Raw genomic sequence first — 26,736 nt, forward strand, 5'->3', positions numbered from 1 at the left:
GAAGCGGTCAGGTATCTCCCCACTGCCAGCCGGTGGCGGGCACTTCCTGCTGGCCGAGGCGTCTGCTCCGGGGCCCTGGAAGCCCTGGGTCCTGATTCTCTCTCAGTCCTGCACATTGCACGTGCCTTCTCCTAGCTATGATGTGTCCTTTGTACTTTCTTTAAGGTATTGTTTGATGAAGAGTTTTTAACATTTTAATGTCATTAAAGTTATCCCCTCTTCTATTTGTAGCCAGTTAATTCCATGCCTTGGGGGCCAGAGAGAATTTATATTTCTGAGTCCTGTGTGACCTGAGCAAGCTAAATGAACTGAATGTTTTTATTGAAAGTAATTTTTTAAAATAGAAAATATCATCCCTTTACTGCCCTTCTTCCAGCTCATCAGGGAACCTTTCTAAGAACCTCTCTGCATTCCCAGTTAACTAGAAAGTGAAATATTTCCAGCAGTCTTGCAGGAGACAGAAAACCGCTCTCCTCCTGACTACAAGCTTTCCTCGGAGAGAGGGGCTTTGTGCAGCTTCATCAGACTTCAATTTTCCCTCCTGCTGTCCAAGAAGTAAATGAATATCTGCCCCGTGACTGGCAGCATCATTCTGCCCGATGCTTTTCTTGGTTGTTAGAGCAGGGCTGATTCCAAGCACCAAGCCAGTTGCTTCTTCTATTAAAGAAGGGGATTCCATGCCAAAAATTGTAAACTGCAAACGCTGGCCGAGTTGCACTGCTGAAGCTCCTAATGGAGAGTGGAGGGTTTCACTGGCAAACACACCCTGCTCCATCTGGGAAAGGAATCGAGCGCCCACACGTTCTGACACCTGGAAAAAGTCGATCTCCTTTAAGCGAACGTGGCGTGGAAGGTGCAGACACATACATTAAACTGCCCGCGCCGATTGCAGCAGGTCTGCTGTTTCTTTTTTAGGTTAAAACATTGTTTACAGGTTAAAAATACTTTCTTTTTGTTTGTGAGCACTTCTAAATTTGAGTTTTAGCACAAAAGGTGTATTCAAAAGATTGTTTTATTGTCACTTTGGTACTAAAAGACAAAGAGATTTTCTTGGCCTGAAAAGCTGAGATGCAAGAGAAACACACCTGTGCACACACACATGCATTAATGTATATGTGCACACACAGAACATTAACACATGCACACACGTATCTTACACATGTACACGCATCCATATAATTAGGTATACACACACAAACATACATTTTACGATCTCCAGTCTTATGAAAATTCAGGAAGAAGTGAAGTGTTTCTTTAAAAGCATAAACCAGATTATGAAGCAGTGCTACTAATGGCAGGGTTTGTAGTATGTTCCAGTGGCCAGGCGTGGTCGTATATGCCTGTAATCCCACCACTTGCGAGGCTGAGGCAGGTGGGTTTCTGTAATTTTGAGGCCAGGATGGGCTACATAGTGGCTTCACATGAGCCTGAACTGCATAGTGAGGCTCTGTCTCAAAAAAAACCCCAAAACAACAACACAAGAGGATGTCCCAGGGTCAGCAGGTATTGAGGAGACAGATGCAGGTGCTTTGGACTCAGATGCGTCCTGAACCGTGAGAGATAAACATTTATAAGAGGGAGGGCGAGGAGGGGGAGAACCAGGGAGGGGGTCCAGGTCCTGGCTCTGGGTGACGGGGAGCGCAGTTCCCGCTGACGCTGGCTCAACCTGCCCTCCCTGCTCAGGCGTCCCCTCCTCTGTGGCGAAGGCGTGGCCACTCGTCCTCCTCTTCCTCACAGCCCCGTGGACAGGCGGGGTCCTTCTGTGCTGGAAGAGCCGAAACAGGGCCAGTGGGCATCCTTTCCTGATCACTATCTAACCCACAGGGGCGATCCTCCTGCCTCAGCCCCCCAGTGCACCACCACGCCCTGCTTCACTGTCTGCAGTTCTAATGGATTAATCTAAAAAAGCAAAATATAACCTGAATGCTCTTCAAGGGCAAAAATCTCATTGTCACATGGGTATGATATTGAAAAACAGAACTTGGAGGAGATTCTTGGTCCCTTCCAATGATTGTCTTCTGATAAAGCCTCCAACTTCAGCACAGGCCTGTGAGCCTTTCTCTGTCTGTTTGCTCGGCCTTGACTTTTCCCTGGACCCCACCAGCCGGGGCTCCCGCGATGCTCCCCAGCTAGGCCGGGCCAGGTTGCAGGGCTGGGACTGGGTGGCTGCCGCCCGGAGCTCGCAGGCCCTGAAGTGGCCTCGCACTGACCCTGTGGCTTCCCACTTATTGTCTGCAGAGCCCAAGTTCGTCTGCCAGACCCCGGCGATCGCGGACATCGTCATCCTGGTGGACGGGTCCTGGAGCATCGGACGCTTTAACTTCCGGCTGGTGCGGCTCTTCCTGGAGAACCTGGTCACGGCCTTCAACGTGGGCTCCGGGGAGACGCGAGTCGGTGGGTGCCCCTGCCTTCACCCCGACCTGACTGTGGGCCACCAGGGCCTTCTAGACCTGCAGTGACCGGGAGCTCCAGGGCCAGCTGTGCATGACACATCCCCAGGGGCACATGCACACGCCAGATCAATGCACATTCATTTTCACTAATCTCGCCCAGCAGACTCAATCCATCCGTCACTGAACGCATTTCCTGTTCTGAAAAGTCAGATATTCCCTGCTCCTAAACAACAACTAATAGCAAAGCCTTAAAGTTACGGCCTCTTTAAGAATTTATCTTGCGGCAGTTTTAAAAGAAACAGCTTCACCCAGCTGAAGAAACACTAGAAATACTTCCAGTTACAAGTTTCATATTACAAGATAATCTTTGCCAAAAATTCTAGACAAGATAAAAAGCCGAAAAAGAGTAGAACTTCTTTGAGCAATACTGTAAATAATTAATAACATGTCATTATTTTAGAATGTCTCACAGTTTAAGTTTTAAAGGCCATTAGGGACTATCATTCCTTTGAAAATAAACAACAGCAGAAAACACTTCCATCTTTTATTTATATACATGACAGTCTTTTTTGCTTTCCGATGCCGCATGTCTAATTAAGTGCTAACTCTAAACGCCGGGAAGATGCTGGCAGCCCCCTCCCACATCGGGCCCACCCGACTCCTTTCACTGCTGTCAGAACTGTTTGCAGACCCCACAGGGCAGGACAGGATGCAGCCCGCAGCCTGGGGTTTCTAGAGCGCCCTGAGACGTTTCCGCCGCCTTCTCGTGTTCCCCAGGTCTCGCGCAGTACAGCGGGGACCCCAGGATAGAGTGGCACCTGAACGCCTTCAGCACCAAAGACGAGGTCATCGAGGCCGTGCGGAACCTGCCCTACAAGGGCGGGAACACCCTGACCGGTAGGTTTGCCGGCCAGCTGGCCCGGCTGCTCGGCTCCCTCCTGAGGAACACTGAGTCCCGTAAGCAAAGCAGCACCTGGGACTCTGCTGTCTTTGCTCTTTAAACTGTTTTGGAGTTCTTATTAGTATGCATTTGTAGGACGTAATGGTTCTCTTCACCGTGGGACGCTGGTCCATGACAACCTGGCTTCCTACGTCCCCTCTCCCCTCCCTGCTTCCCTCCATCTCTTGATTCCTTTCCCTTCTGCCAAAAACTAATCTCCCTGTTTCCTATTATCTAGCTTTTGTTTTCCTCTTTATTTGTATTTCGTGTTTCTCATCTAAGAGAAACCGTGCAGTATTTAAGCTGTGTGCCTGATTCATTTCACTGAGCATTATGGTCCCAGGTGCATCTGTTTCCCTTCAGATGGCTCCAACTTATCCTTCTTTATGGCAGAGTAGTACTCCACAGTGTTTCCCGTGAATGGTGCCGGGTCTGATGCTCTCTCCTGCCTTCTTATAGGTCTCGCTTTGAACTACATTTTTGAAAACAGCTTTAAGCCAGAAGCGGGATCCAGGACCGGAGTGGCCAAGATTGGCATTCTGATCACCGACGGGAAGTCTCAGGACGACATCGTCCCGCCCTCGAGGCGGCTCCGGGAGTCCGGGGTCGAGCTCTTCGCCATAGGTACGCCTGCCTCAGCCTCTGGCTCCATCCCCTCCAGTGTGCACAGCCCCGGCCTGAGCCCAGCCCCGTGATCCAAACCCAGCACCCGTGTCATCCACAGGAGCACACTGCTACCTGTGAGGTCCCCGACATGGTCAGGACCCCCAGGGGGATGCAGAGCAGTGACTGTCTGGATCTCTGTTGTCTGGTCCTGGAGGGAGAGATCAATTTATTATTTTCAAGGAATTAAAACCATTTACTTATTTATTGTTTTCTGAGACAGGTTCTCGCTATATAACTCAGTCTGGGTTTGAGCTCAAGGTGATCCTCCTGCCTCAGCCTTCTGAATTGCTGGGATTACAGGCATGTACTGTCAAGCCTAGGTGCTGTACTATTTAAAAAATCAGAGGTCTAGACATGCCCTGTTACTGATTTAAAAGTAGCCCTGAGAGGAAAGGAGGGAGTTGACACACATTCGTGATCCCTACAAGATGCTTACATGATGTAACTCTGTTATTAAAATGTTTAAATTTTTGGCACCAGGAGGTCTTCTGTTAGATACCAACAAACTTTCTCAGTGGAGGAGAAAAAAAAAAAAAAAAACAAAACCCGAGTCCCATGTGACTCTGAAACACCAATCAAAATGCCGCTGCACCTTCCTCAGGAGGACTCCAAAATTAGCTGCTGTGAACAGTCTGCTGGGTTAGGGGTTGCGTTTGTGGCTCTTCTGCTTGGGCTCCATTGCTGGACCGGTGAAATGCATCTATTTTCCTGTGTTTACTGAGAACACCCTGCAGTCTCCTCTGTCCATAAACCTCCTCAGAGAAGTTTGTCTTATAGAAGGAAACTCTCCACTTAGAGCTCTGTAGCAGTGAGGAGAGGCATCCTGGGTGTAAAAACACGGGCATTCCGAATGCAGGTCCCTGGGCTCTGCTGCAGCTTTGCTAGTCAAACTATGCAGCAAGACATCCTGGGAATCAGTGCTTTTAAAAATGCAGCCATCCCTGAGCCCGAGCCTGCTCCAGCGCTGACACCCGCTGGTCCCTGCTGAGCTCCTCAGAGAAAGACGCTCCTAAACATCTCAGTGGGTGCCCTTTATCCACAGAGCAGGTTTCCGATTAGCCTTTATGTGGGGGTTTATTTCCTTGAGTGCAGTCAGGTGCCGTCTGGGACGGTGCAGCAGCTGTGGGGACCCCTCTCTGCTCCTCCTTTTCTTCATTCCCGAGGCGTCTTTGCCTTCATTTTCTCTGCCCCTGAGCTGGTGCTTAACGAGCAACAAATCTCCAATAGTGGCTTGTGGGATGACTGGGTAGCTCAAACATTCCTGAGGTCACCTTGGTGTTAAATCAGCATGTCCGTGAGGGATGTGGCTTTGGTTCACGTGGATCAGCTTGTGGCAGTGTGGCTGTGGCTTCCACATCTTCCTCTCACAGAAAGAAAGTGGAAGAAAGCCAGGGGGAGAAATGAGAAATGCATTGTGCCCACGCCTTGCCGGGTACGTCGGGAGCTGTAGTTTGCAGGGGGCGAGCTCGTGGGGTGGCAGGGGGCTGCCTCTCAGGCCGGCCTGCAGAGCCAGGGCGCTCCCCACTCCTGCACCCTGCGACCTCGCGCTTATTGTGTGAACCAAGTCCTCGCCGGGCTTTTGCACTGCAGACACCGGCAGGGCTGCAAACCCGCGCTGAAAACAGCCTGTTTCCTCTGACCACATTTCCCAGCTCTCCCAGAGCCTCCGCAGGTGTGGACTGCGTGATTAACTGTGTGGCAACTAACAAATCCGAAACTCCGTCCTGGGGGTGGATTCAAGTTTGTTTGCCTTGAAGGTTCATCGCCCTGTAGTTTGAGAAGCTTTCGCCTAGGCTTAGAGTTGCTGCTCAAAACCTGGGTTATGGAAGGCTTCCCTCAAGAAGTAGTTGCTCATTTTTCACGTGCTAAGCATTGTGTTGAGTGCTGGGCATGAAAACAAAGTGAAATCCTGAAACACAGGCTTCTCTTTCCCATTCAAACGAGAGAGAGAGAGAGAGAGAGAGAGAGAGAGAGAGACAGAGAGAGACAGAGACAGAGAGACAGAGACAGAGAGACAGAGAGAGACAGAGACAGAGAAACAGAGAGACAGAGACAGAGTCATTTTTTTATAGTATATTCTTTTGTTTTAAATTTTAGAATCATTTTGTTTTGCAACCTAGATAATTAAATATACTTAGATTATTCCTAAGAATCTTTCGGATAGTGTCACGTGTCCAAACTTGTCCATTTCAACTGTGTGACAAGGAAGAGTTCTTGTCGCCCAGCTGCAGCCCCGGTGTGGGCACACCCAGTGCTCTGTTGATTCAAGCGTTCATTCTGGAACCTTCGTTAGAAGTCCTTCGGGCAAAAAAGCATCGCAGAAAGTTTTTTTTTTTTTTTTCTCGTCTTCTTTATCCCCTCCTCCTGCACAGGAAATCTCTGCGGGAGCCTTCACCAGGCAGGGATTAGCTTCTGTGCTCGCCCTGCCTTCCCTGCTCTTGCGTACAATGAATGGGTGAGTTTTTCAACAAAGCTCGAGTCACCCAACTGTGACTTGGACTTTTGCTTTGGAAATTACCTGGAAATCAGTAGTGTTTATTATCTGATGGCCACAGTAGCGCGAAGTCCGGAGACAAGGCAGCTTTTGTTCCTCAGTACACCGAGTTGGAAGATAAACAGTCTGCACAGCGAACATCTAAGACGTAGCTCGTGCCGCCCTGGTCTGCGCTCCTCCGTGCTTTCGAGGCCCCCTCTTAGTGCCCTCCCGTGACTGAGTGCAGGGCACTTTGTCTGGAGCCCCTTTGCTGGCTGATGCTTGGGGAAAGGAAATCCACCTGCACTCCCATGAGGCCTCGCCCCATTCCGTCTCGGTTTTCCTGTTTCACTGGTGAACACACAGCTCCTGGAGGTCATACGATGTAGGGGAGCCCCATGTACCATCTCTGTCTCCCGAGCTAATCCACAGCGTTGGCTGTGAGGATTAAGCACATTCGTATACATAAAACACCAGCCAGAGCAAGCGTGTCCTGTGCTGGCGTCTGCGGGTTTTAGGCGCTCTGTGTGGTGCGTGGCGTGTTGCTCTGGATTCCAGGGACCCTCGAGGGGACCACAGCACTCCTGTTGGTACCGCTGAACTGCAGTGGTGACGGGGCCGCAGAGTGCACCAGAACACACGTTTCCCCTGAGCTGTCTCCTTGATTTAGTGCTGCATAATTCTAATTTTAAATACATACAATTGTCACCGGAGGGGTGCCTCTCTGTGTAACTAAACCTACAGAAATCTAGAGCTAAAACCTGGATCGCTCAAGGTGTGGGGTTATTTCCTCTTGATTCTGCGGTATCCACGCAGGATGGAAGTTAGTTTTTCCAGATCATCTTCCTCTTAGGATACATGGTGCCAGATTGGCATCCATTCAAAAATGATTCTGAAACTGATTTTTAAAAATACCAGCATGGAACCTGTTGCTTGAAGGCAGCCGATGGGCATCATCAAATCCCAGGCCAAAGGGGTGTGACGAGGGCCCCTCGGGACGATGACCCACCTGCCAGTTGCTAGGACAGAGTTGCTTTCATTTCTTTGAGAACAGACATTCCTACTGTTAGGTTTTCTTGTTTATTTTCTTTCTGCATTGTTTGGTAGAGTCAGATTTATCCTTTTATGTGATGTAATAGAAATGACTTAGCTATGTATTTTCATTTCATCTGTTTATTTTGCGTGCATATTGATTTATTTGAAATGGGATCCCCTGAGGATGCACAGGCTGGCTTTCTTCTGGGCTCAGGTAATCCTCCTGCCTCAGCCTCCCAAGCAGCTAGGACCCCAGGCCGGTGCCACCGACCCCAGCGCTTACACACGTGTGTGTTCGTGTGGAAGCACGGTGGTATCTGCCAGTGCCAAGTGCAGGTGCCTGTCGGTGGTGGGGACAGGAGGGGGCCCGACCGTCACGCTCCTGTTCCCTCCACACCAGGCGTGAAGAACGCAGACCTGAGTGAGCTGCAGGAGATCGCCTCGGAGCCCGACAGCAGCCACGTGTACAACGTAGCCGAGTTCGACCTGATGCACACGGTGGTGGACAGCCTGACGCGCACGGTGTGCTCCGGCGTGGAGGAGCAGGACAGGGAGATCCGAGGTACTGGGGCCGGCCCGTCCTCCCCTCCCCACCTCTCCCGGCCTTTCTGTTTCTCTTTCTCTCTCCTGTGCTCTCGAGGCAGGGTCTTGCTCTGTTGTCCACCCTGGCCTTGAACTCAGGACCCTCCTGCCTCGGCCTTCGGGGTGCTGGGTTTAGCAGTGCAGTGTTCTCTGTGCTGTGCTGTCTTCACCCGGTCTCTGGAGTGTCGCATCCCCAGCGTCGGCTAGGCGTGCTGTTTTTGTTTCAGTCGTACTGAAGACCCGTATGCCCATACAACACCACGCCTTTAATTCCCATCGTCCTGTAGCTGAAGAGGTGGAATTCTCTGGGCATCTTTATTTTCCTCCGCTGTGTCCATGTCGTCGTTTGGGAAATATCTCTTCAATTTAACTATTCTTTCTTTAAAACTTGATTTTATTCTTCTAGCTCCTTTATCTTCCCATTAAACATTTTTATCCTACAAAAAAAAATCTCTCTGGGATTTTAATAGGAATGGCAATAAATCAGCTATCAAAAGTCAATTACCAAATACCCGTTTTAGGAAGGGAAATCATTGTTTCTTTGTTGACTCACCCAATCCCTGGACTCCAGTGTGTGTCTCCATTTATTTAGCTAGTCCTTGGTTTCTTTCATCAGGAGGTTTCAGGGCTTGCCGATATCATATACTTCAAGTTTACTGGAATTTCACCTCAGTGTTTAATTTCATTTGACTTAACTTTTGTTGTCACACCCTTCTGCGGTCAGTTCCCCGAGCGGGCAGCGCTGTGACTGGGCATGGGCTCCTGGGCTCCGGCCTTGTTTGGAGCAAACCCCAGGCACGTCCTTCAGTTCTCTGTGAGCCCTGATTTCCTTGTCTCCACTTGGGACTCGGTGGATAGGAATCTGAGACATTTCATCAGAACACCCGATGTTTGGAGGCTCTGTTAATTATTATCATTTTTTTTATTTTAAAGAGGATAAAACAGAACAAAACCAATCAAAACAAACCAGTGTAAGAGATACGGGACTTTAAAACATTACAAAATCAACAATAGTTACTATAATGCCTTTTGATGTCTTCAAAAGAGCTGCAGATAACTTCGGAGGTAGTAAAAATCAGAACAGAGTAGAATAGAAACCATAAAAACAAAACAATGAATGCAATAAAGGACTTCAAAACAAGCCTATAACAAATCTAAAATGGCTCCATAACATAGCTTGCTATCCTTGAAATACCTGCCATTGGATTTGACATAATCAAACAAAACAAGAGAATAAAACGTGACCCAACAAACAATGGAAATGATACAGGACCTCAAGACAAGACCATAGGGAATCAGCAATGACTAAACCCCCAGAAGGAGGTCCCCCAGATGCCACACTGCGTACCGCCATCCTCTGAACCCATGATCAGACCGCTGCCCCAGCCTGCAGTGTTAAGGAGACAGCACAGCACCGCAGGCACCCAACTGCATTTCAGCCCCACAGCTGTCACCACAGCCTGTGCGTCTCTGGATAAGCCGGTTGCTTATGGCAGCGGTGGTGATGGGGGACTGGTACTTCTTGTTAGCCAGCCTGAGCGCTGGAAGGGGCTGGGTTCTGGCTATCCCAGTCCAGTGGCGGCCAGCGCGTGGCTCTGGGTCCCAGACTGGGCTTGTTTGCGGGTGTGGCCTTGTTCTCTCTGGCTCTGTTAATTCTCGAAGTCAACATGCTCTCTCTCTTCTGGATCAGCTTCTGCTTTCCTTGCATGAAACTCACCGATTCTTTCTCCTGATGACTCAACTTTGCCGTTTAATTCTTTGCAAGAGCTTTCTATTTCCTTATGGAGAGTTTTAACTTATTTCTTCTATTTCCCTCGAAGTTGCTCTTGTCCGCAGGAGTGGTTTCCATGGCTGCGGCTTCTGATCTTCTGGGTTCCTCCAGCATCTCCCTGCCAGGGGATCGAGGGCAGCTGTGTTATCTGTGGAGCTGGTAGAAATCCAGGGTGCACATCCTTTAACACCCTAGGAGGCGAGGGCCACTTCTTAGCCTTCTACCTTGTTCTGCTGAGAAGTGAGACCCTCACTACTGACCAGGTGGCCCACAAGGAGTCTGCTGTCACTGTGGTCTCCTGAGGACAGCAGGGAGGGCCTGAGCCACAGCGAGGTATCCCCCGAGGCCACGCCAGGGTCTGGGGTGGGGTGGCACCCTGTTACTCCCCAGAGGGTCTGCGAGTCTGGCAGGCGCTCCCTGTGTTCTCCCTGGGATCACAGAGGGTGCGGGGGAGAAGGGCTTCTTCCCTGTGTGGCTGGCAAGACAGACAGAGTGGACATCATGGCCACTGTCACAGCCGAGAAGGGGCCGAGGGTGGGCCCCCACATGGCCTTGGCTGTCGTGGTGGGTGGCCACGTCTTGGTCTGTGCTTGTGGGGAGCAGAGCAGTTGTGGCTGAGACCTTTCCATGGGGCGGGGGCTTGCGTCCCCATCCTTCGGCGAGAGACAGCAGGCTTTATTGGGGCGTCTTTGGTCTCTGTCTGTGGAAGCTTGTAGGTTGCCGGATATTTTATCTCCAGGGAGTAAAAAACAAGGAGGGGACTCCCCGCTCTGGTGTTTCTTGAGTCCTCCTCCGTGGCTCACCCTTTTCTTCTGATTTCAGCGGCGTCTTGTGCCTGTCTTGCATACGCTGTAGGAAGGTTTCGTTAGACTCGGAGGGAGGAATGGCCCTGTCTTCCTGGAACAAATTCGTTGTAGAATGTTTGGTTTTTAACCTGGCTTGTCATCCGGTCTGCAGGTTACATCTGGCTGGCCGGGGTGCGGTCTCCACAGAGGCAGCTGTGTCGAATTTAAGAGTCAGCTTTTATTTTTGCCGTGATCGCGTGCAGGAGTGTGACCTGACACTCTCTGTCTCCTGTCTTCCATCCACTGTTCTTCTTCCCCGGGCGAGCGCTCTTGGAGCCCGGGTGGGCGTCCAAGCAGCAGGGTGTCCCACAGACTTCTCTGGGCTTCCGAAGGGGACTCCTTTAGTCCCCACTGCACACTGACACCAGGCTGGGGGCACAGCGTGTGGCTCAGGCCCGCCCACGTGAACTCAGAACACGGTTCTTTCCATGGTCGTGGTTATTAGAGTCCTTTCAGGTCCTAGGCTGAGAACTCCACGCGTCCAGGTGTCCTTCCTGCTCTGTGTTCCTTCCCAGCCAGGTTGCCCGAGCCCACAGCTGTGTACAGCCACTTCCTTCCCCGTGCACATAACACTGCACAAAGGCTCATGGCCCTTGGACTCAGAGTGACACTCTGTATCCATTAGTTGCTTTTTAAAAATCTCTTTTTATTTTTAGGTAGTCAGCATCCGTCGAAGTGTTTGGTACAGAGATTATTCTCTGATGTGAAAGACTGTCACTCTCAGCTCTGAAGGACTGCGGTCTAGTTAATTAGCTTTATAGTGCTAAGCTTTTCTTGTGCAGGAATCTTGGACAATAATAGTAACTACTGAGAATTAGTCCTTCTGAAGAGCAGGGAAGTATTTGGAGATACTCTAGTGCTCAGCAAATACTTCTTTTTGTTACTTACTAACAAAACCTTGCAGAGCGTCCCAGGAGTCAGGTGATGCCTTATGTAAATTTGTAACCTCAAACCTTAATACACAGCGTGGTACCCACTGGGTAGAAACCATTGAACAAATTCGAGAATTAATAACCACATTGACTTATCTGGAGATGAAGATCTTGGAGGGGGTGAAATCGCTGGTCATTTCTGGCAGATGGGGTTTCTTGGGCACATGGAAATAACTTAGGGCAAGAGGTTTATTTGCTGGATTTCTTTAATTCAGCCTCAGCCTTCACCACCACTGGGCCACCGACCGAGCTGATCACTTCGGAAGTCACCGCCAGGAGCTTCATGGTTAACTGGACTCATGCCCCAGGCAACGTGCAGAAATACAGGGTCGTGTATTATCCGACCAGAGGTGGAAAGCCAGAAGAGGTAATGACATGGTTCTTCCAAGCTCTGCCTTTTATCTGTAACTACTTGAAATAATTTGACCAAAATCCATTTCATCACTTCCATATTGCTCTTCCATCTCTCTGAGCTGCGGTATTTATAATCTTTCATCCACCGCATAACCATCAGAACCAGTCTGGTCCACATTCCTAAGTTACATTTCTTCTTAAACATAGTGAATTAGAAAGGAAAGGTTATTAGTACATATTTATCTGGCAGAAGTCCTTTATATAATCATTTTTTTTAAAACCCTGGCGTGTCCTGAGCCCTCTGCCTTAGTAAAATCTGGGAACTGCGAACCCTATGGTGATACACTGGACCGGTGCCACTGGGTTCCAAGTTTCCTGAGCATTTGTGGAGATTGTTGCTGGTAAAAAGCCAGGGGGAAGCTGCCAGCATTTTTCACGGTTGAAGCGAGCGCCCATGGCCAGAGACTGCTTCTCTCCACTCCTACCTTCCATTTAGCTATTCACAGATAATAAATTAAAACGTGGTGAAACCCTCTTCTCCCTCTGTCGTTCTAACCTCGGACTGACCTTTCTCTGTTTCACAATTTCCTTTGCATTATGGCAGGATTTGTGAGGTTTTCAAATGGTAGATCATGAAGTTTTCTGTGTCTTTACATGTCTTTTTTTTTTTTTTTTAATGACTAACGAATCTTTTCGATGTTCCCCAGTGTACCATGGAAACAAGCGTGTGTCCGGGGTTGACGGAGTGGAGGGGACAGATAGCAGAGAGCCGGGGAGGGTGCGGCTTTCAATACGCATGGTTAGCAGATGGCTGTGGACACAAGCCCTAAAAGACACAAGACTCCGTGCGGGAATTCAGGGGCCATTAATCGCTGCAATAGAAGGGAAGACAGGATGGCAGTGATCATCCGCGGGGGAGAGGCGTGTTCTTTTGCCCTAACTCGACGTGTGTGATGTCTCTGATTCCTCACACTCCCCTTACACAGGTGGTGGTGGACAGGAGTGTGACGTCCCTCGTGTTGAAAAACCTGATGTCTCTAACCGAGTACCAGATATCTGTCTTTGCGATCTATGCCCACACTGCCAGTGAAGGCCTGCGGGGAACAGAAACCACGCGTACGTATTTCACTCTGCACCATTTCTCCCGTGGACCGGACCCCGTGCCTTGGTGGGCATCCTGCCTGGGATTCTCGGGGTAACAGCCGTCCTCGGTCCAGCTGGCAGCACCCTGTCACATGAGCGCTAAGGCTCTACTTGGCAGAAATACTGGAGGGACTGCCGTAACCCTCAAGAGGTTTTAGTCCAGTAAGGGAAAACCACAGCCACGTAACCCGTCCGTGCCATGAGGCACTGTGGAATGCGTGCCCAGAGCCACCGGGAGAAGCGAAGCTCAGAACTTGACAATGAGATTGGAAAAGGAAGCAGGGTCACATTACGGAGGGTCTAGAGTTATACCTGAAAGCATGTCATGGCTGTCACCCGCACTGAGAAGCCAGGCCCTGACACGTGTCCTGACCCCTGTCCCCTACCTTCCAATATGGTGCATCCCAGCTTCCACTCCAGTTCTGGAGGACGTTTCTAGTGGCTGAACGGGGACGTGAATCTCTTGCAGTTGCCTTGCCCATGGCTTCCGACCTGGAACTGTATGGTGTGACCGAGAACAGCCTGCGAGTCAGGTGGGACCCGGTGCCGGGTGCCACGGGGTACCTGGTCCTCTACGCACCGCTCACAGAGGGGTTGGCAGGGGACGAGAAGGAGGTGAGTCCTGTGTGCCCGCTGCCATGCTAGGAGCCCAGGTTTGCAGTGTGAAAATCTAATGAGGGAAGCTTAGGAAATTCTGATTGATAAACAAACAGCCATCAGCAGTGGTCTTACCAATGAGAAGTCACCGTGTTAGCATCCAGCTAATACACTTGGTCAGAGCCTCTGGAGTGCGCCAGATGAGAAAGAAGGCCGTGTAGTCTGCTACTGTGCTTTCGTTATTGGGAAAGCCTTTCCCCTTCCAATAGAACACGCATCTATTTGTTTTCTCCAGCTGTAGTAGGTCGCTTTGGTCTGTACAGATTGTGTGTAATTTCATGTTGTTGTCATTGAGACAGCTCACTTACAAATAACACATAACATTCTTAACATCCTTTGCATGTATCATTGCATGATTGCTCAGTTATCTCCTTAGGATACATTTCTAAAATTGACGTTTCTTTTTCAAAGGTATATGAATTATTAAGGCTTGTATTAGTTATTACCAGATGGCTCTAGACAAAGTAACATTTATTTTACTGTATATAGGTAACCATTTTGCCCATATAACCTGAATTAATTTTGTCTTATTAATTTGAGAAATAGATAAATATATCTCATTAATATTAATTTTGCCTTTCTATTTTAAAGTATGAGTACTTGAGTTTCAATTGACTTATTTTAGATTTTTTTTAAAGTTTATGAGGTGGAATCTTACTATGTAGTTCAGGTTGGCCTTGAACTCACTATGTAGCTATGAATTTATGGCAGTCCTCCTGCCTCAGCCTCCCGAGTACTGGGATTACAGGCCTGTACCTTCACACTTAAACTTAGACCTCATTTTTAATTGAGAAGGGGCACTTGCTATAATTTAGACGTAAGGCAAATTCTCCACCCCTCCAATGAGCTTTGGAGGGGCAGTAGACTGATTAAGAGGCCGTTTGGAACTCGGTTCTCAGACCTAATCTAAAATCTGCCACTCACGACTGAAACTTTTAGGGTTAAAAAACAGAGTGAATCTGAGTATCAAGAAACGAGCGCTGATGACAGATACTCTATTTCCAAGGTTTAGGGAAAAATTTTTTTTTTTCATTTGGATGGAAAGTTGATCTGAATGACTTTGGCAGAAGAAATCCTTAAAAATGGTTTTGGCATTATGCTCTGTCTCACTGGAAAAGAGAAAAATAACAGTGAAAAGAATACTAGCTCACACCTGACAGATTATAAAACCTTCTTGAAGTCTGTTGATGCCGTGTGGCAGTGAGATGGGACAGACTCCATCACCCCTCGATGGCTGTAGGCATCTAAATTGGCTCGGCTCCCTGGACGCTGTTTTGAAATATTTCATCATGTTTAGATATATAGCCGAGGGCAGTGTCTTGCAAGAATTTTCAACACAAATGATTGAAACGCAGTGACCCGCCAACAACGCATGTGCCCCAGTGGAGGACTGGAAAATAGTGGTGTATTCATACAAAGGAGCCCATGAAGGAGTTCACATCAGTTCTGTCCCTGCCTGCGTCAGCATAAGTCCTGAAAGATAATACTGACGGGTGAAAGCAAGAAGTCGTAGCAAGATTACGTTGCTATGACAATGTTGTATATAAACACTGAGAATATACTTGATTAGTGTATGTATGCATCCATGCTCAGAAAGTTTTAAAAATAGAGTCAGACAGGACTGAGGATTTAGCTCAGTGGCATAAGCACCTGCCTGGCAAGCACCAGGTCATGAGTTCGATCCTCAGTACCAAAAAAAAAAAAAAAAGTCAGACACATATGAGGGTCAAGGTAGAGGTGGTGAACAGCGTGAACGAGAGAGAACTTAGCCTTGTCTGAAATAATACCCGAAGCCCATGTGACCGAATTTTCATCTTATTAAACCAGAGCAGGGGGGTCACGGCAGGACACATCACATTACTTCCTGCACACCTAGGTGAGCTATGCAGAGACAGCTAAGCCTGGACGTTTGATTGGGCAGTGACCCTGTGACTGTGTGGGTGGAGACTGGCGGTGTTTTCTGTGCTTCTAAAGCATAAAACTTTCTAATCATGGGATGAGTGGCTTGGCCGACCTGCTGCCAAGTTCAGTAGAGCTAGCCCAGAGCCAGCAAGCACATGGCCAGGTCGAGTGTCAAGGTGGACCCGCTCTTCCGGTTGCCGAAAGTGCCTGCAGCCCATTAGACTGGGCCCGCTGTCCAACAAGGACAAACCCGGCCCAGCTTAATGGCACTTGAAGCTAAAACTGGGCCCCCACCCAGCAGGTTAGAATTAGCAGCAGGGACAGATGACACCTGCTTGGGCTGAGGATCACACCCTGCTGACCCAATTCCCTCCGCCTTCCTGGGTCCCACAGCCTCCGCTTCATCACCCTGGCCGCTGCCATCAATTGTGGGCTGTACGAGTTACGCCTGTGCAGCAGGCAGGGGCGTGTTCCCTCCTCTGTGACTTAGTATCTCCTCTCCCTCTAGGAACCGGCCTGGGCAGCATTAGGACCCCGGGCTGTCTGAGGGAGGGGTCGTGAGGAGACGCAGAGTCTTGTTCCAGCCTCACCTGTATTCAGTTCCACGCCAGTCGGTGGGAACAGCACGGCCTGGCCCTCCATCTCATGACCTTTGTTCTTCCCAGATGAAAATTGGAGAAGACCACACAGACATCGAGCTCACCGGGCTGGTCCCCAACACGGAATACACGGTCACAGTCTATGCGATGTTCGGGGAGGAAGCCAGCGATCCCGTAACGGGACAGGAAATGACACGTGAGTGGGAAAGTTGCTCAGCTGGGTAACCATGGACGTGGGGATCGGAAACACCAGATTGGGGGGAAATGCCCTGGGGGCTGGCTGCAACCCAAGAAAATGTGTATTTCCCTCGGGGCAGGCACGCGTGTGTCCCCTGTCTTGTGTTATTCCGAGCGATGTGGATGTCAGAACTGCACTTTAGCATCCTCCAGAGGATCCTACCCTTTGTCACAGTGCAAATGCTTGGTCAGGAGAGAGGGGAGAGCTTGGGACAGCGTCCGAATCGCAGCCATGCAGAGACAGGAGTCTTAGCCCAAGCTGTGTTTTAGCCGGGAGACGTGGGTTGGGGTGGAAACATCTTACAGCGCGAGGCTGTATCACAGCACCACCCGTGGAGCCCTCAGCGCACGACTGCTCAGTGGTTTTGACTGCTTGTCAAAATTAACACTTTTTTTTCTAAAAATCTTTATTCTCTTTATCTGAGTCTTTGTTGCTTTATTTTTATTTTATTTATTTATTTATTGGTACTGGGGATCAAACTCACAGCCTTGTGTTTGCTAGGCAGGCACTTACACCACTGAGCTAAATCCCCAGCCCCTGCATTTTTAAATCAAGTATTTTTTTTATTGGTGAATCTAGTTTTGGCTTAATTTTTTCTTGGGATGGTGCTGGGACTTAGACCCCAAACTCTGTACCTGCTAGGCAAGTGCTCTACCTAAGACTAATTCTAAACTAAATATAGGGGACTCATATTTTTAGGAAATGTCTGTATTTACCTAGTTTTTTAAAAAAAATGTTAGAAGACAAAAATACTACTGTAGCAAACTAAAAATTCTTACCATACACTGTTAAAAATACAGCTGTATTCTAATCCTTTAAAACAGAAGAAAGCAAAGCAAGCTGGACGGTTAGCTGCGCTCCAAGGTTTGGGAAGAGCTAAGACCACAGTTTCTACCCAGTCTTTGTCTTTGAGATTCTACTTGGGAGCACGCAGAGGTTGAATAATAAGGAAATAAGTTTTCCCACATCCATTTCATTTTCTATAGCCAACACTGTGTTGTTCTGCCTCTTCCGAGAAAGGTCCATATAATTCAAACAGCAAACAAACCAAACTGGGGCCAAAAAGCAAAGAATCATTCCAGAAATGATCTAATAGATGATTGGCTGAGTGGAATTTTTGGACGCTGTCTGTTTGAAAGAAAAAGTCTCCCAACCCCTCCCGGTCACACAGACAGCTCATTTATTTATAGGTTTGAAAAATTTATACAACTCTTTCCCATGATTAACATTTGATTTAAAGAAAACAAAGCCAGCGGCCGCTGAGAAGATGACGGCCTAGGTGCTTGTCCCCGGGACTGGCACTTTCATGCGTTAGGAACGCCAGGCTTTGTTTTGCTCTCCTGCCAAGTGCAGCTGAGCGCTAGAAAAACCACAGGGCTAAGCGTGCACAGCACCTGCCCAGGCCACTCATCCCTTCCCTGCACTGCCTCTCTGGCCTCTTCAGTGTTCAGTGACCCTAGTTCTGATAAGTCCTTCACTGTCAAAGAATCAGGGTGTTAAAGCCATGGACAGTTGTCCCTTTGGATCAGGAAGCTTATGCCTCACAGCGAAGGCCGATTGTTGTCCCAGCTCGCCCTCACGGTCTTTGCTGTGTTGCTGTACATCTGGGATTGTGTGGTGCTGTGTGAGGGGTGTGTGGGGAGGGTTAGCATACTAGTTAACACTGCAGGGCCTGGAACTGGTGACTCAGCTGCCTGGGTTAAATCCTTAGCCTCTGCTGTGCCTCGGGACGGTGGCCTCGTTGCCTTCATTGTCGTTAACAGGGTGGGGACGTTGCAGGCTCAGGCTGGGATTCGATGGGTAACATCTGCTACTGTGTGTCAGACTCAGGGAAGCACTTGATAAGTGTCAGCAATTATTGTTACTGTAAATCCGTAAAAGTTCATAAAACTCCAAAAAATTCAAAACCATGGAATTGATAGGCAAGAAGCTACAGGAAAGTTAATATTGCTCTAATTTTAAAGCTTATTTTTACTTAGGCTGACAAAACCACTCTCATCTACTCAGGACAGGTGATTCCTCATTGATGCCTTGAATAGTTCCTGAGTACTTGGCATGTTGGGGATACCCCTGGGAGCAAAACTAAACCAAATTCTCCAATCCTCTGAGGTTACAGGACTTTGCAGGAGAGAGTAAACTAAAAACAGCAATGCAAAAAAAAAAAAAAAAAAAGGCAGAAAAGGCAGGTGGGTAGTGTTGGGGTACGGGAGTTGTTTTACATGAGGTGACCATGGAAAGTCCCCCCCAGAAGACGGCTGTGTTGACGGGTGGGGAGCCCTGCCATGCAGGTGTCCATGCAGATATCCCAGTAGGCGAAAGGGTCAGCAAGTGCATTGTCTTGTGAGTGACCATAACTGGAGGGTCCAGCACAAAAGAATGGCAGTGAGTGTCATGAGCCAAGGAGGGGATCATCGGAGATGGGGCAGCACGCTGGCGGGGTCCAGTCCCCCCGAGTCACCATGGCTATGGTAAGAGCTCAGGGAGCCCTGGGCGAGGTTTTGGGTAGAGGAACAGACTTTGTGTGTGTGGTGTGGGCGTTAGAGGAGCCCTTGGCTGCTCCTCTGAGAGCTCTGCCTGGGGAAACCACTGAGAAACCTGCGCTGGGAGCAGAGTGGGGGATCAGATGTGGAGGGTTCAGGCTGCAAGGGGTGGTGAGCGCAACAGGAATCCAGGACGGACCGGGGTTTTGCTTTGTCTTAACCATCAGAAGCAGAGCATTTCCACTTGCTCAGAGAGGAGGGAGGAGGGAGGAGGGAGGAGAGGGCTGGGGAGGACTCAGCCATCCAGGTTTTGATGGGTTTGCTGGAGACGCCAAATAGATGCCCGTTGGAGGCGGCAGCTGGCACCTTTGCTATGCGTGTGGGAAACTGTAAGATGACGAGAGGGTGGCTTCCAAAGAGCCACAAGATAGCCCAGGGGAAAGCTAGGATTTGATTTCCGGTGTCCTTTTTTTTAAATCTTTTTATTGGTACCGGGGATCGAACTCAGGACCGCCTGCTTGCAAGGCAGGTGCTTATGCTGCTGAGCTAAATCCCCAGCCCCCTTATTTTTAATCCATTGCATTTCTTGCTTATGTCAGGCTATCCTGACGGCACCAACTGAAGTAAAAATGCAAAGAAAATTACTGAGCCCTTATCAGCACATACACCTTTTCGAAATTCACTCTCTACTAAGAATACTTTTTTCTTCGTTAACGAGACAACACTATTAATTTTTTTGTGAGACAATTCATTGGTTGTTTCAGGATGATAAATTATTGTCTGGGTGACATTTTTCATATGAAATAGTTTAGAAGTCAAAGATGCCATTTCTTACCTTTTCTTACATATCTGTCGTTTAAAATTTTAATGATTTTTCTTTTCCGTTCACTGCAAAGTACCTCTAAGTCCACCAAGAAACCTGAGAATCTCCAATATCGGCTCCAGCAGCGCTCGGTTAGCCTGGGACCCGACCTCCACGAAGACCAGTGGTTACCGAATTGTCTACACCAGCGCGGACGGGACTGAAATCAATGAGGTGAGTTGCAGAGTTGATGGATCTGTTTCGAGGCTGTTGCGTGTTAGTGGTTAAAGGCTGCAGCATCGAAGCCCGGTGGCTGAAAACAACACTGCTTTCTTCTATGTGTCCGTGGGTCCGGGGTTGGTGCTTGTATGTGCTGTTGGGGTGGGAGGCCACACATGAAGTGTCGCCCCAAGGTGGCAGGGCCTGGAGGAACTCCTGCATCTCCACAGCTCGCAGCTCCAGGGGAGTCGGCTCAGGAGGCCGAGGACACATGTCCACGGGGAGACCGTGTCACCTTTCATGACCTAGGCTTTGAAGTCATCTGACATCACTTTCACCATATACTATTGGCAGGAGCTGCCACAAGCCACTGCCTGGCTTCTAGGTGGTCCCAATTCAGTTCCCACCTGTCCTGGGAGGCCGCCAGTCACATAAGCAGAGTCCGTAGGGCAGGAAATGTGCATTGCTGTAGTCTCCTTGTAGAACGTGACCTGACAGGGCGGATGGGGATGGGGAAATCCACATCTTGGTGGAAATGTACTCTGCTTGCCCGGTTTGTCCCTCTGCTGTGAAGTACATTGACACCCTCATTAGATGAGCCTAAATTTCAAAAATAAACAATTGGACTTTTGTTTAAGAAGATACTTTCAAATAATGGCACTTACAAAACTCAGGGAGATACAGTATCTTACATGCAGTGACTAATGTTTACAGAAATGCCTTTCTTGGGAATATGTTTTTAGCAAGATAGCGAGGTTATTTTTGTTTTATTTTTCCTTATCTTGGTCCAGGAAGCTGAGACAAATGGGAACTATATTGGATTACATCAGTTCTATTTTCTGACCAAATAAAGCAAGTGTTTTCATATGCCGAAACAAATTTTTTCCGACAGTTAAATCCAAGTAATATTTTATGAAATGCACTTTCATAAGGAATACTGTGAAGCAAAAGATCACTCAGTGTACATTTCCCCACCTGCACGAGCGCCGTCCACCCTCTCCCTGAAACCCCTGTAGGTCCTGAGGGTAGATAATTGGGGTGCGTCTGAGGCCTCTGGGACTAGTTGCTTTGTTTTTTGAAGTCAGGAACCTGGGGCCGTGAAAAGATTAAAATAAAAGGGGCTGGGGATTTAGCTCAGCGGCATAAGCGCCTGCCTTGCAAGCAGGCAGTCGTGAGTTCGATCCCTGGTACCGATAAAAAGGAAAAAGACCAAAAAAAAAAAAAAAAAAAAAAAAAAAAAGATTAAAATAAAATCCACCAAGCCACAAGTGTCTCTTTGGGCCCGGTAATAGACAAACAGCTTCCCCGGAGTTGCAGCCCTGGCTGTGCAGGAGGGCCCGGCGGGTGTACAGTGCATGAGGCAGCGGCACGCACTGCGTGTGCACACAGAAACTCCCGCCAAGAAGCCCCTCACCAAGGTCTCCCCTGGGACCCATGGACGTGGAAGAAACCCTCCGCTTAAAGAGACAGCTGAAGGCCGGTGATGACAATGGACAATGGAGGTCAGTGACAGGCGCGTAGGCTGAGGAGGAGGTGTGCTCCCATCCAGCTCCTGCGCCCTAAAGGTCCAGGCGGGCAGCCAGGTCCCGGGCTCTTGGTGAGATACAGGAGTTTCTGTTTTTCCCTGAAAACTACCAACTTAAAGATGGTAGATTCGTTAATTTATTTTCCTTGTGGAGCATCCTTCTTTGGTAATAACTTTTTAATAAAGCCAAAACACCCTTTCATAGGCACAAATCCATGGTACTTATAACCGTAACTGTAGTAATGAAGAGTAACCATTCTCTGGGTCCATAGCCCGTTACCTGGCTGACTTAAAAACCACAGAAGCTCAGTACTTGTGGCTCAGAGGTTGGGCCCTCCCAGGGCAAGGCACTGCAGGCTCGGTGTCCCGAGAGGCCCGTTCCTCATAGGTGACACCTTCGGGCCGCGTCACCCCATGAAGGGTGAGCACCCAGGCTCCCGTGGTGCCTCTTATCAGAGACCCCACCCGAGGCCTGGCGTTCCAGTGTCACTGCACAGGGTCAGGTATTAACATTCAGCCCGCAGCAGCTGCCCGGGCTTCTCCTGACGGATTCTGTGCTGTTCATTCTTGTCAGGAATGGCCCCAAGCTAGCAGAGTGGCTGAGGGTGTATTTGTGCCTTTTTGCTGTGCCGTTCAATCTTAAGGATGCCTTTGGCATTTCCTATTTCTAACTTTTTCTGGGAAATTAGAGCATCACATGTGGTGAAACTCAGTATAAAAATCAATCAATGGGTTTCAAATGAGGATCTGAAGACGTTTGATTGAATACGCTCAGTACGTAATAAGGGCTTTTGCTTTCCATGCGATTAATACTTCTCTGCCCACTTCCTCCTCCTCTTGCCCTCTCTAGTCTACTTTGCCTTGTGAATCCTCATGAAGTTAGACTGAGGTTTTAGCTAGAAGCTCGCAGAACTGTTCTTAAAAATAGTTGCAAGCAATGAGCTCACGATTGTTACCATTTTCTTCAAATTCTCCACATTTTAAAAGCACTACCAATCAAATCTGTTCTAGAATAATTTAAACCATAATAGTATAACTAATAAAAATAAATGATACCTTTGATGAGATAAAATAACTAATGGTAAAATTATACAAATATAGTTACAAATAAAATGGTTTGGGAAATAACCTAGATATTTTTCTAACAGATACACATACACAGTTATATGCTCATATTATAACTACTGGTCTATCTGTTTCTTTATCTAGGAAGAGGAAGAATGTGTGTGTTTATATACGTTTTTCCCTTTAGTCTCTCAGTGTACCTAAAAAGTTTGGGTTTTAACTGCTTTTGCCTATGTTTGATATCTTTGCAAAGTTCCTATTTGTCGCAGATTTGCAATTTAGAAATGAAGTCAAGGCCTAATGTGCATTCTGGTTAAGGGTTTTATGGCGCGGGAGGAATTTGTAAGCTCTTTGGACTTCCGGTTCTCCTTGAACAATTACTATCGTAGGCAACCAGGGTTTGGGAGGGGAAAGGTCTCTGCTTGAAATAACGTGTGTAGAGTCCCTGGTGCCTTCTCGGTGTTCAGCAGGTCTTCACCATGATGGTCTGTAGCGTCAGGAGGCAGTAGGTAAATAGTTTTGCACTTGTGGTTGAAGTATGGGTTTGCGTTTTCTGCGAGTTTAAATAATGAGACTGTCCTGCAGGAAGTGTCTAAGAGAACAGGATTTCAAGTCTGAAGCACCTGGGTGTAAGTCTGAGGTGGGCTGAGACCCTAACGCGTTTCCCCCTTGACACCGGGGGCAGTGAGTAGCCGCCCTGCAGTGGCGTGGTGAGGACAGAGTGACCTAGTGGCAGGGAACTGTGCCACAGTCCCCAGGCCGAGGTCAGTGCACCTAGGAAGGACCCGCGAACCCGTCAGTCCCTGCTTCAGAGGGATGCACACACTCCCAGGGGGCTTGCTGGGTTGTTGACTGGGGCTGGAAGTCCATCGTGTGGGCCCAGCTCTGGGGGCCATTCAGCCCTGCACGTGCTGTTGCCTGAGGTGTCACTCGCCGAGCTGCTGGGGTGACTTCATTCCCATCTGGTGTCTCAGCTGGTGGCAGAGAGCCCTGGGGTCACTGGCTTCTCCAGCACTGGCTCCAAAATCATCCAGAGAAAGAACTGGCCCTCAGTGGCATGTGCTGCCCGTCCTAGGCACAGAGCGGGTACCAGGTCACTCGGAGCCTGTCTGTCTCCACCTCGTCGGTTTCCACCATTTGCGGGTGGAGATGAGAAATGTCTACATGGGAGTTTGTATCACTGAGTGAACTATTTCATAGCATTCCGGGCTCTCCTCTCCGCTAAGGGAGCACAGAGCACAGTGATCCCGTGCTCAGGGTGGCGCTCAGGGTGGTGCTCAGGGTGGCATCCCAGGCGCAGCTTCCAGGACTGCTGTGTTTTGCAGGTTGAGGTCGACCCCATCACCACGTTCCCTCTGAAAGGCTTGACCCCGCTCATGCAGTACTCCATCGCCGTTTTCTCCATCTACGACGAAGGCCAGTCTCTGCCTCTGGTAGGGACTTTCACCACAGGTAAGCTTCGGTATTCCACGGAAGGTTTTCAGCAGGACCTGTGCAGAAGCCAAAAGTTGCAGCAGCTCCTTCAATGGTGATTTTTTAAAAAAAGATTGCGCTTTAATTTTTAAAATATTAACAAGCCAGGAGAGGTCCATGCCTTTAATCCCATATCTCTGGGAGCCTGAGGCAGGAGGGTTAGAAAATTTAAACTTCACAGCCTGAGAAGTTTGAGTGACTTGGCCAGACTGTGTCCCAAAATAAAAAATAAAGAAAACACAGAGAATACAGCTCAGCGCAAAGGTCCAGCATTGCCAATAAACAAATGAGTAAAATCATGTGTATCCTGGCTAAATAGGCATCGAAATTTAACACGTCTAAGTTTTTAGAAACTATATTACTCACTTCATGATCTCAAACTTTTTTTTTATTCCTGGATGTAAAATTTTTACAACTTTTTTCCATTCATGTGTACATTAACTTGAAGTTCCAAAACTGCTGATATCCTGCAATTTTTGACCACGAAAAGACGTTTTCATACTGTTTAGTGTACTGTTCTACAGCTGGTACTGTGCTTAACACGATCAGGAAGGTTTAACACTAAAGTGAACTGGAAGGATGAATGCATTACTTTCGTTTTCTGTACGGACCCGATAAGTACCAAACCCTTTTGTCTCTTGGTGGCCACGATTCTGTTGTCTTACTGACTTCCTGACCGCACTGGGAAGCAAACCCAGCTCTGTGTCACGGAGGTGAGAAAGTCCTTGAGGAGGAAAAGAGGCGTCTGCATTGAGAACTGATTGTGTACAGAAAAAGCCAGTGATTTCTCGGAATCCCCCGAGGGCGGAATTCCCAGGGTGTCCTATCTGAGTTTTAAAATCCTGATCTCAGATAACAAAGATGAACACCAGACACATTTATCAGCGTGCTGTTGGAGTTGTGCGTCTCCAAAGTGTGTGAACTGTGAATAGCTAAGGGTCTCACAAGTTAAACCGTACTTCTGATGACATCCTAAGATGGAAAACATGGAAACAGGGAAGTCCTTCCCCAGGCAGGGACTGATGTAACCACTAAGCCGATGAGAGCTAAAAGGGACCATGTCTCCAGTCTCTATTTGTCAATTTCCTCAAACTATTTGGCATATAATATCCTGATAAAATAATAAATATGGAATTTTTATTTACTCTACTTAATGAAAAGAGCCAAGTAAACAAGCTAAGGATTCCGTAATTACTGGAAAATCTGATTTCTGTGTTTGCTGATTTACGCTGTCAGCCCACGCCACACCGGCTGGCACACTCCTGCCTCCTGTGGTATTCCAAAAGCAATAGATGCCTTGAGGAGTCCTCTCCCTCGCCGTCCCTGGCTTGCACCTCGGCCTCCCAACCTTCTCATTCCCTAACACGATTTCCTTCCTGGCGGACAGAGGAAGTCCCAGCCCAGCAGTACTTGGAAATTGATGAGGTGAAGACAGACAGCTTCCGAGTGACCTGGCACCCGCTCTCGGCCGAGGAGGGACAGCACAAGTTGATGTGGATCCCGGTCTATGGCGGAAAGACCGAAGAGGTGGGTGCCCCGAAACGCCCCCCCAGGTTAACCCCGTGCAGCTTGCTAGCTGGACGTGTGTCCCTGCTGGCACACAGGAGCTGTGTGTTCCAGGTAGATGGGGAGCTCCGGAAGTAGTGGACGTTTACTGGCCCTTCATAGACGTCATACCTTTTCATTTAAGATTAAAATGTATTACTACCACTGCATTTATTGTATATCTTATATATTTTCAGATTATTTGACTTTCTTGAGTGACATTTAATGACACTGCCAAATGCCACTCTTGCAGCATTAGAAAGCTATCTGTTCTTTAGCCCAACTTTTTGATTGATTTCTGGCCTAGAGTTTGTTATGCCTGCTTATTTCCTGCTTTTTATTTGTGTATCTCTTACCTTCCCTTCCCCTGTGATTCAAGTGAACCTAATGACCAAGCAGAACCCTTTCCAGGTGGTCCTGAAGGAAGAGCAGGACTCCTACGTCATCGAAGGCCTGGATCCCGGCACTGAGTACGAAGTCTCGCTCCTGGCCGTGCTGGACGATGGCAGTGAGAGTGAGGTGGTGACCGCCGTGGGGACCACGCGTAAGTCTCTGGCCAGCGTGGACTTCGGCAGCTCCCGTGCCCCATGGTGATGCCGGCTTCCTTTGCGAGGGTCTCCCTCCGTCAGCTTTAGCCTAGGCTGGGTTCCACTTTGTCGCCCAGAATTCTTTAGGGGTCACTACCTTCCACAAAACCAGTAGGCGAAGCATCTTAGTTAGACTGTTGTCATCCTGGAGGCTTGGACCAATCCATTCTGTTCCTTATTATAGTCTTAATATTTGGCACATTTTAACTGTGCAGTGTTCACTGGAGGGATGGGTGGGTGCTGCATGCATGGGTAGCTGGGTGGGTGGACGGATGGACAGATGGATGGATGGATGGAGTGATTTATACACGAAGCTGGAAAACAAAGAAATCTAGAGCTTAAGAGTTGCTGGAATTTTCCAAGTTGGTCTTGGTTCCAAGAATTTTGCACAAATTCTCCTGCTGAGTGATGATTTATCCCATCATTTTTTAAAAATATGAGGTAGGAAGCACATATTAAATTCTCTCAGACGGGGTTCCTGGGGGCCAGAGTTGGAGACAGGAAGTTGCA

The 26,736-nt window shown here is 48.5% G+C and overlaps 1 protein-coding gene across 4 annotated transcripts in view; it reads left to right on the plus strand.

Moving 5' to 3' along the window:
• Positions 1-26,736, plus strand: part of Col14a1 (collagen type XIV alpha 1 chain) — a 174,272-nt gene that overhangs the window by 51,275 nt on the left and 96,261 nt on the right. For all 4 annotated transcript variants that reach the window (XM_063257679.1, XM_063257681.1, XM_005008223.3 and 1 more), the window contains exons 6-17: positions 2,239-2,394; positions 3,171-3,290; positions 3,793-3,957; positions 7,908-8,069; positions 11,853-12,004; positions 12,978-13,107; positions 13,604-13,749; positions 16,359-16,488; positions 19,907-20,046; positions 23,947-24,073; positions 25,482-25,621; positions 26,051-26,183. In XM_063257679.1, coding sequence (XP_063113749.1) covers positions 2,239-2,394; positions 3,171-3,290; positions 3,793-3,957; positions 7,908-8,069; positions 11,853-12,004; positions 12,978-13,107; positions 13,604-13,749; positions 16,359-16,488; positions 19,907-20,046; positions 23,947-24,073; positions 25,482-25,621; positions 26,051-26,183 — 1,701 coding nt within the window. The remainder of the gene's footprint in view (positions 1-2,238; positions 2,395-3,170; positions 3,291-3,792; positions 3,958-7,907; positions 8,070-11,852; positions 12,005-12,977; positions 13,108-13,603; positions 13,750-16,358; positions 16,489-19,906; positions 20,047-23,946; positions 24,074-25,481; positions 25,622-26,050; positions 26,184-26,736) is intronic.

Source organism: Cavia porcellus, unplaced genomic scaffold (genome assembly GCF_034190915.1).
Source record: "Cavia porcellus strain 051 isolate PalLab524CR breed Dunkin Hartley unplaced genomic scaffold, mCavPor4.1 scaffold_10, whole genome shotgun sequence".
Taxonomy (NCBI): domain Eukaryota; kingdom Metazoa; phylum Chordata; class Mammalia; order Rodentia; family Caviidae; genus Cavia; species Cavia porcellus.